Source organism: Orycteropus afer, unplaced genomic scaffold (assembly GCF_000298275.1).
Source record: "Orycteropus afer afer isolate SDZICR_OR568_19922 unplaced genomic scaffold, OryAfe1.0 scaffold00339, whole genome shotgun sequence".
In the NCBI taxonomy this organism is placed as follows: Eukaryota; Metazoa; Chordata; class Mammalia; order Tubulidentata; family Orycteropodidae; genus Orycteropus; species Orycteropus afer.
The window spans coordinates 1757253-1767406 of NW_006921926.1; the positions used below are offsets into that span (position 1 = coordinate 1757253).

At 38.2% G+C, this 10154-nt stretch overlaps 1 protein-coding gene across 1 annotated transcript in view; it reads left to right on the forward strand.

Annotated features, from left to right (window-relative positions):
* TMEM19 (transmembrane protein 19) overlaps window positions 1-8941 on the forward strand; it is a 24728-nt gene extending 15787 nt beyond the window's left edge. Inside the window, exons 5-6 of the mRNA XM_007952461.2 lie at window positions 7275-7484; window positions 8778-8941. Coding sequence (XP_007950652.1) covers window positions 7275-7484; window positions 8778-8941 — 374 coding nt within the window. The remainder of the gene's footprint in view (window positions 1-7274; window positions 7485-8777) is intronic.
* The last annotated feature ends 1213 nt before the right edge of the window (window positions 8942-10154 follow it).

The following is a 10154-nucleotide window of genomic DNA, read 5'->3' on the forward strand; positions in this document are numbered from 1 at the left end:
CCTGCCAGAAGAAAAGAAATAACAAAGATCAGAGTATAAATAAATTAAATTAAAAACAGGAGAACAATAGAATCAATAAAATAAGAAGTTGGGTCTTTGAAAAAAACAATAAAATTGGCAAGACTTTAGCTAGACTGGCAAAGAAAATAACAGAAAAAATGCAAGTAGCCAAAATAAAAAATGAAAGAGGCAACATTACAACTCACCCAATAGAAATAAAGAGAATTATAACAGAATATTATGGGCAACAAACTGGACAACCTAGATAAAATGGACAAATTCTTAGAAGCATACAACCTACCCAAACTGACTCAACAGGAAATAGGAAGTCCCAGCAGACACAAAACAAGTGAAAAGATCAAGTCAGTAACCAAAAACCTCTCAACAAAAACAGTATACCAAAAGAAGGTGAGCAGCATAATATCACTAAGGAAAAGGAAGACACAGAGATGCACGAGAGGTACAGACAACCAAGGTAAATACTATTACATACGTAATACTGCATTATCAGTAATAACAAACATTAATTTATGGGTGGGTACATAGCTAGACAGGCAAGATGATCAAAAGGGAATATACCCAAGACGATATATAAGTTTGGCAGATGATATTTCTATATACTTATTTGTATGTGCTATAAAAATATATGTAATAGAGCAAACAGGAATAACTTCTTAGTCACAACCAAACACCTGAGGGAGTGAGTCCTAGGCCTGCGGGCTTGAGACCGTGGTCACAGGGGCATCAAACTCAGTTGGCATAGCGAACTACACAAAAACTTTGTTCTATGTCCTATCTTGGTGAGTAGTGACTGGGGTTGCATCTAAGGTACAGCAGTTGGCCTCTCCTTGTCTGAAGCAAAGAAGAGTGGAGAAAATCAAAGATTCATGGAAACAATTGTCTAAGGAGCTGGTGGACCATGGGAACCTCACCCTACACAACCCTGATACCAGAACTAGAACTAGCTACCACTGCCAACCACTCAGAAAGGCATCAAAGTTGGAGATCCTGAGTAGAGTGGGAGAAAAATGTGGAACAAAGCTCAAAATTATTTAAAAAATACCAGGCTTACTGGTCTTACGGAGACTGGTGAGACCCCCCAAAACTGAGTCCTTAGTCATCCTCAGGCCTGGAATTGAACTTACTCCCATGGCTTGACCTTAAGACAAATAATAGACAGGCCTGCAAAGTGAACAATTACACCAGGTAGGTGCACTCCTTGGAACAATCAACCGTGGGAGATCAAAAAGGCAGCATTTGCACAGGGAGAAAACTCAGAGGGCAGGAATACATAGGAAAGAAGAACACAGGGAAAAGGTAATCACAGGGAGGAAATGGGAAGAGAGCTATTACATCAATCCTCAAGGGGATTGCAATCAATGTCATGAAACAAAATACATATAAATTGTTGAATGGAAAATGAATTTGCTCTATAAACTTTCACTTAAGTCACAATATAAAGTTAAAAAAAAAAAAAACCTACCAACTAAAGTCCTGAACCAGATGGCTTCACTGAGGAATTCTACCAGCCATTTAGAGAATTGACACTAATACAGTTTAAACTCTTCCAAATGACAGAGAAGGAATGAAGTCTCCTTAAGTCATTCTCTGAGGCAAATATAACCCTGATACCCAAATCAGATAAATTACTCCACACACACACACACACAAAAAACTTATAGGTCATTATCTCTTAACAAATATAGGTGCAAAAATCCTCAACAAAATACTAGCAAACAATGCAGCAATAAATTAAGAGTCACAGACGATGACCAAGTGGGATTTATTCCAGGAATACTGGGATAGTTCAACATTAGAGAAATTAATCAAAATAATACACCACATCAGTAGAACAAAAGAAAAGAACCACATGATCATCAACATGAGTGCAGAAAAAGAAGTTGATAAGGTGTTAGAGAATTCCCATTCTTCTCAATGTTATCCATAATTTGTCATGATCCACACAATCAAATGGCTTTGCATAGTCAATAAAACACAAGTAAGCATCTTTCTGGTATTCTTTGCCTTGAGCCAAGATCCATCTGACAGCAGCTATGATATCCCTTGTTTCAAACCCAGTGCGGTGTACATGGTGCACAGGTATCAGCCCAGCTTACAGACTGAGACAGACTAGGAAGAAGGAAGAGGCCATCCACTTCTGAAAGAATTGGCCAGGGAAAACCTTATGAATAGACCCATAGACCAGTGAAATAGAAATGAGAGTCCAGAAATAAACACATATATCTATGCTCAACTTATTTTTGTCTAAGGTCATTTTGATGGGGAAAGAATAGTCTCTTCAATAAATGGTACTGGGACAATTGGATTTCCACATGCAGAAAAATAAAAACAGAATCCTTGCCTCACACTATACATACACAAAAACAAATTCAAAATGGATTGAGGGCATAAAAGTGCAGGCTGAAACCATAACAATTCTTAGAAGAACAAGCAGGGGCAACACTATCAGGCCTTCTTGTTGTTGTTAGGGTTGTTGATAGGTGCTATCAGGCCTAGCTTTCAACAGTGGATTATCTAATATAATAATAAAAGCACAAACAGCAAAAGACATAAATGGGACCTCATAAAAATTAAAAACTTTCATTCATCAAAAGGCTTTACCAAAAAAGGTGAAAAGAAAAGCTACTACCTGGGAGAATATCTTTGGAAACCATATATTCAACAAGAATCTAATAATATATATATAAAACTTCTACAAGTTAACAACAAAAAGACAGATGAACCAATCATAAAATTGGCAAAGGACTTGAATAGACATTTCACCAGGGAGGACATTCAAATGGCCACCAAACTCATGAAAAGATATTCAACATCATTAGCTATCAGAGAGATGGAAATCAAAATCACAGTGAGATACCATTTCACTCCTACAAAGTTGTCTAAGATTTTTTAAACAAACAGAAAATAACAAATATTGGTAAGGATGTGGGGAAATTGCAACTCTTACCCAGTGCTAGTGGGAATGTAAAATGGTACAGCCATTGCGGAAAATAATCTGGCAGTTCCTTAAAAAAATAAAAAATAGAATTTCCAACAATTCGACTCCTAAGTATATACCTAAAAGACTTGTACACTATTGTTCATTGCAGCACTATTCTCAATAGCCAAAAGGTGGAAACAACCTAAATGCCCATCAATAGATGAATGGATAAACAAAATGTGGTACATACATACAAGAGAATACTACTCAGTCAGTAGGAGAGAGTTCTAGATACAAGCTACAGTATGGATGGAGCTTGAAGACATTATGCTGAAGTAAGCCAATCACAAAAGGCAAATATTACATGACCTCAAGTATAGAAAAATACAAGAAAAGGCAGATGTGTAGAAAGAGACCAAAGTTTATTAGTGGTTACTGGGGACAGGAAAGAGAGGAAAAAGGTGGTTAAAGATGATAGAAAAATCACATTGATTAAGGGTAGGATTGCACAGCCAATTATTATCATTGCTGTCAGTAAGGTGTACACCTGAAAAAGTTGAATTGACAAAAATCATGTGATAGATATATTTACAATGATGACAAAAATAATCTGCTGAGGCTGCTTATATACAACCAAACACCTAATGGGATTGGTTCCTTGGTTCGGAGGTTTAAGGTCATGGTTTCATGGGACATCTCAGGTAATTGACCTAATAACATGTTCAGTGTTTCTATTCTACTTCCTACTTAATTGTGTAGTGGATGGTGTCTTAAAAGCGTACAGGCAGCTGTTCAAGGCACAACAATTGGTCTCTCTTCACCTGGAACAACAGAGGAAGAAGGAGAGTCAGGAATAGGAGGAAGATATGAAATGTGTGACTAATTGTCTCCATGAACAACTGCTTCCTTTGCCTAAGATCTGAAGAACTGGATGGCGCCTGGCTACCATTACTGAACATTTTGATCAAAGATTCCATAGAAGATTCCTGATCAAAAGGGGAGAAATACATAGAATTTCAAATTCTTATGGAATCCAGACTTTCTGGAGTCCTGGATGGTGGGTGAACCCCTGAAACTACTGCCCTGAGATAATCTTTAAACCTTAAATCAAAAATGTCCCTTAAAGTCTTCTTAAAACTAAGCAATAGTTTAGTGTAATTAGTAAAAATAGATCTGCCTAACCATTATGCTCTTTTTCTATTTTTGCTCTGGTTGACAGTTTACCAAATGCACTACATTTGTACCACTTGCTGTAAACTTTAAAATCATTCACACAGTGCCTTAGTAAAACCGTATTTTATGGAAAACCATTGCAAAACTAAAATGAAAATAAGAATGCACACGTTGCACACAGATAAAGTATTGAAATGTTAGGAATTTATTTAACCTATACTAGTGCTTGGGAGCTCTGGTGGCATAGTGACTAAGGCATTTGACTGCTAACCAGAAGGCTGGTGGTGCAAACTCACCAGCCACTCCTTGGAAGGAAGATTGGACAATCTACTTCTGTAGTGATACCACCTTGGAAACCCAAGGTGGAGTCGCTATGAGTCGGATCTGACTCGAGGGCAGTGAGTTTGGTTTTGTTTTTTAGTATACAAGTGCTTAATGAAGATTTTCTTATGACACAAGACCATGACTTCAGAAGTGTTAATGTCAAGTTGTGTATACAAAAATGTTTAATGTAACAGTGTTCGAGAAACAGGACAAAGCATTATTTTTCTTTTACAAATCCTTCTCTAAATTCATTCTCTATGCACTTTCTCTGTCCTTTGAAGAATTAGTTGTTCACACTGATGAGGTAAAGGGTCAATTCCTTTCAAAAACACACTTTAGTCTATTTACAAAACATGTGAAAAACCGAAAAAACCCACCACCATCAAGTCAATTCTGACTCATAGCATCCCCGATTGGCTTTCCAAGGCTGCAAATCTTTATGGAAGTGGATTCTCTCATTTACCTTCTGTGGAGCAGCTGGTGGGTTTGAACCAGGTGGTTAGCAGCTAAATGCCTTACCCACTGCCCCACCAGAGTTCCTAAAACATGCAAAGGGAGGTTTTAAGTAGGTGTTAATACAGAACTGGTTAAAAGTCAATACAACTGAGTAATAGAAAATATCTTTATTTCTGCAAACCTAGGTTGTCCCTGACCTTTCTAAAAGATATAAAGTTCCATAAAATGGCATACAGTGCAGAGACAGAAACATAGAAATTTGCAAATTTTATACCTGTTGAGACAAATATTTTTGAGTACTGACTTTACCTCTAGCTGTGAAACCAGAGTGAGCTATTCAGCAACCAGAATGCTATAATAATTGGATACATGGCCATTACTCTTGTAGCACATTCTTTTTTCTCCTCTTCTGGAAGTTGTAGACATCTATTTAGTTTGGTTATCTGTCATCTTAACAAAGCTGCATCTACAGTCATGTCATCTGAAGTTCCTTCAGTTGTTGCATTTGTATTTGAATTGCCACACATGGGAGCATTTCTAACCAGCTGTCCATTTTGACAAACAGCATTTTCACTAGAGTGCTCTGTTTTTAGCCTTAGAACTGCTGAGATTTCATCATTTTGAGGGGTTGAAGAAGATTTTAAAATCCAGAAAATCTAGTGGTTCTTCATTTAGTATAAGTACACTAGGTGGTGGTTTCAGTGCTAGAAGTTTAAAAAAAGGCTGGTGGTCTCTAAAATGAAATGTCTTCATTTATTTCCTGCAACAACAGTCCTCTCTGGTAACTGTATGATTATACTGGCTTTTGGAGCTCCTTGTTGAGACCTATATTCAATAAGTAGCATCACGATAAATGGAGAAAAGAAATTGTCAAAAACGTGGTTCTATAATCAACACCAATGGAATCAGCAATCACAATATCAGATGATGTATAGCACTGAGCAAATCAGCTGCAAAAGATCTCTTTCAAGTGCTGAAAAGCGAAGATATCTCCTTGAGGACTACAGTGCACCTGACATAAGCCATAGATGGTATTTTCAATTGCCTCATATGCATGTGAGAGCTAGACAATGAATAAAGAAGACTAAAGAAGAGTCAGTGCTTTTGAGTTGTGGTGTTGGCAAAGAATGCTGAAAGGACCACAGACGACTAAAAGAACTAACAAATCTGTCCAGGAAGAAGTGCAGCTGGACTGCTCCTTGGAAGCAAGAATGGTCAGACTTCATCTCACCTACTTTGGTCATGTTGTCAGAAGGGACCATTCCCTGGAGAAGGATATCATGCTTGGTAAAGTCGAGGGTTGATGAAAGAGGGGAAGACCCTCAACAAGATGGATTGATACAGTGGCTACAATGATGGACTTGGGTATAGCAAGGATCATGGAACTGACAGAGGACCAGGCAGTGTTTCGTTCTACTATACATAGGGTCTCTATGTGTAGGAAACGACTTTATGGCACCTAACAACAAACTTCTAATTTTTCCAGGACCCTCATTCACTGACTAATACCTTCAGTGTATTCCATTTTGTAGTGAATTCAACTACTTTCCACCATTCTTAGCAGTAGTGGGAGAAAGAAATGCTGCCCCACTCACCAAATGTGTAATAACACAGCTTGCTATTTGGTATTATCTGTTTCTCTGCTTCGTATTAAATCCTTTAACTTGCTTCAGTGGGCATATGCTGGATTTAGAGCCACTTTTTTTTTCGTATGGGAACTCTGGTGGCATAGTGCCTAAGGCATTTGACTGCTAACCAGAAGGCTGGGAGTTCAAACCCACCAGCCACTCCTCAGAAGGAAGATTGGGCAATCTACTTCTGTAGAGATACTGCCTTGGAAACCCAAGGAGGGTTTGCTATGAGTCATATTGATTCAATGGCAGTGAGTTTGGGTTTGTTTGGGGTTTTTTTCCCCCTTTCCTGCCCTTCTGGGCCTGCTGGAAGGTCCTCAGTGAGCTCCTGGGGTGCTCTGGTGGGCGCTCTCAGAGGCCATTGGGTGAGCACCAGCCAGAGCATGGGCATTATGCTCTTTTAAGAATTATCTATATAGGATCAAATTGACAACAGCAATTCAACAGATTAGATAAGAACTTTAGGGAACAGTGAATTTATGTTAGTGAGGGAGGAACAACTCAGAAAAGGAGGTTGAGAACAGTTGCGTAATTTATAGAATATAATCAGTGTCACTAAATTTTACAGGTAGAAACTGTTGAATTGGTGTATGTTTTGCTGTGTGTATTCTCAACAACAACAAAATAAATACTATTTAAAGAAAAAAATTAGTTACATGATTAGATAGGTACCAAAAATTCTTGCTTTCCTTGGCTTTATGTTTACGCTGTTTGGTAACCAGATGATTTTATGTATGTTTCTTCTTCAGGGACCAATGGAGGGGTTACATTAGTGGGCCTTGCCTCCAGTCTCCTTGGTGGTACCTTTGTGGGCATTGCGTACTTCCTCACACAGTTGGCTTTTGTAAATGATTTAGACATTTCTGCTCCCCAGTGGCCAATTATCGCATTTGGGGGTCTGGCTGGATTACTAGGATCAATTCTGGACTCATATTTAGGAGCTACAATGCAATTTACTGGTAAGAACATTATCTTATTATTGCAACTTATTGGTGTACTAAAGAAATGTAGAAAGAAATATGAAGGAAGAAAAAAAAAGAAGAAGTAACAATGGAAACAAACCTAAAGACAGAGTTACATGATCAGGAATATTAGAGATCTCTTCTACAATTTTGATTTTCTTATTCTTTTGCATTAAATTAATTAAAAGAGAATTGGTCTTGTTGAACAGTGATTAGAAGCTGTGTGGGAAGGATACAATAGAACAGGAAAGAGATGCTTTAGCTTATGGGACTTCACCTATTCTGGGGAAAACAAGACATTTGGAAATCAGATAATTTTAATGCACCTTCTTCCATGTGTTTTTTAAGTCCATCCAAGAGGTAATTATTGTCCTTACCTGACTAACACACATGTACTTTTCCACTGATGTCATGCTTGTCCTCCTTCCCACAGAGTTTTTAGCCCCACCCAAGGTATGTGGGAGAGTCAGTTTTCCCAAAATTTTTTTTATATTTTGTTTCTGAGCCTCTCCTGTGTTGTAATTGTACTGACATACTCTGTTAGGTATGAATGGTACCACACTCTGACCAACCATTTTTTCTCCTTTGGTGAACATCATGAAAACACTGCAAACCTGGAGAAAGTTTCCCTGAGGAGTCTTCCCGGTGCTCTTCATGCTCAGAGATGATATGCTTATACACCCCCTCCTTTGCCCACCAATCAGAATGTTTGTTTTGTCTTTCATTAGCCTCCACTAGCTGCCAAGGAGGAAGCAATCTGATTTTAATTTACACTCAATAACTCTCTAACGGGAAATTTCAGATCATATTGAGTCAAGTTGAAAAAATGTGGGCAGGGGGGAAGAGTAATTCATTCAGTAATTCTTTATATGCCTCCTTCATACCAAGTCCATGCTGGGCCCTGTGTATCCAGTTCTGAGGCCACAGACTTGACCCCTACTGTCAGGGGCCTCACAGATTCGTCTTAGAGAAGAATGACTGGGAAGACAGCCCAACCTGCCAGTTTCATGCCATTTCTACTTTTCATGTTCTCCTTTCTACTTCTGAAGAAACTTCAGGGGTGTTGAGAGAACAGTAGATGTATGGTGAAACCCATTTATTCAAATAGGTCATTTTAATGAAAGGTTTCATATCTCTCCCAACTTAAATTATCTACTAAACCATTTTAAAAGTGTCTGAGTCTAATAGATTGCCTCCTTTGGAAGAGTAAAAGCTAGTTTGTTCTCTTTTTTTTTTTTTTTTAATTGAATCATTGGATTTTTCACCTTACTTTTCTCCTTCTCATTCCAGGTTTGGATGAGAGCACAGGCATGGTGGTCAACACTCCAGTGAACGAGGCAAAGTACATAGCAGGGAAACCCATTCTTGATAACAATGCAGTGAATCTGTTTTCTTCTGTCCTTATTGCTCTCTTGCTTCCAACAGCTGCTTGTGCTTTGTGGCCCAGGGAGTGAATCTTACATCATTTCCACAGGTTGAAACTGTGGTGAGTTCAGCTAGATTTGCAATTCCAAGTTCTATCCTAAGAACAGTAATTTTAATGGTTTAAAGCAGAAATGCCAGCTTCTCACATATTCCATTGTGATAGGATTCTATATTTTCTCTCTTATCAACTCCCTTGTAACAGCTAACATCTTTCTAGTGAAAGACAAGAGTGCTTAGAATTTATGTATATTTTTCTTCTGCTGGATGGAACTTCTTAGCAATGAAGTTGTGTTGTCCCCCTCCTGAAACTGAGTTACTATCTGGTGGAGTGGAGTTGAAGTTAGGTGCCATCAAGTCACTTTGTCACATGGACAAAGTGGAACTGCCCATTGGATTTTCTTGGCTATAAGTTTTACAGAAGCAGATTGCCCAGTCTTCCTCCCATGGAACCACTGGCTAGGTTTCAACCCTTAACCTTTCAGTTAGCAGCCAAGCACTAAATCCTTGGTGCCACCAGGGCTTCTTTCTTACTTGGTAGGTATAAATTTTCTTTTGTTTAAACCAGTCTAGGGACTAAAAGTGATGAAATTTTAAAATAGTTCTTAGATATGGCAGAGAAATGCCACTGTGCCAGTTACCCAAATGCATCTGCTTTACACAGAACACTAAGCTGGTGTGTGGAAGCCTAAATAAGTGTAATATCTTGGACTTCTCCCTTTACTTTTCTATTCACAATTGTGAAAGGTATTGAGTTTGGTTCCTAGTGAGCTGTGTAGTCTATGCTACATTTTTCTTCCTGCCTCAGGGTTAGTGATTAAATAAATAAATAGATAAATAAATGTCTTTTTCAGACGACCATTGGAATGTGTGAAGAAAATATTTTTAAGTAAAAGCAAAAGAGATTTATCTTGTGTGTAAAAAATGTGCACCTTATGTGTTTCAGTTGCTCTCTGAATAGAAACTATCTTGAATTTGACATATTAAATGTATTTTCTAGCATTCTTTGAAATATTTACAGGAATCTGGTTTTACATTGACTCCTGAACAATTAAAGAATCACTGGACAATTACCGTTTCTTTTTTTGCTATACTAAAAGTTGCTGGAAGATGCTGTGATTCCCTATTAAGTACCTTCTAAGGTGTGTTCGGGAGCTCTGGTAGCATAGTGGCTAAGGCACTTGACTGCTAACCAGAAGGATGGCGGTTCAAACCCACCAGCCACTCCTCGGAAGGAAGATGGGG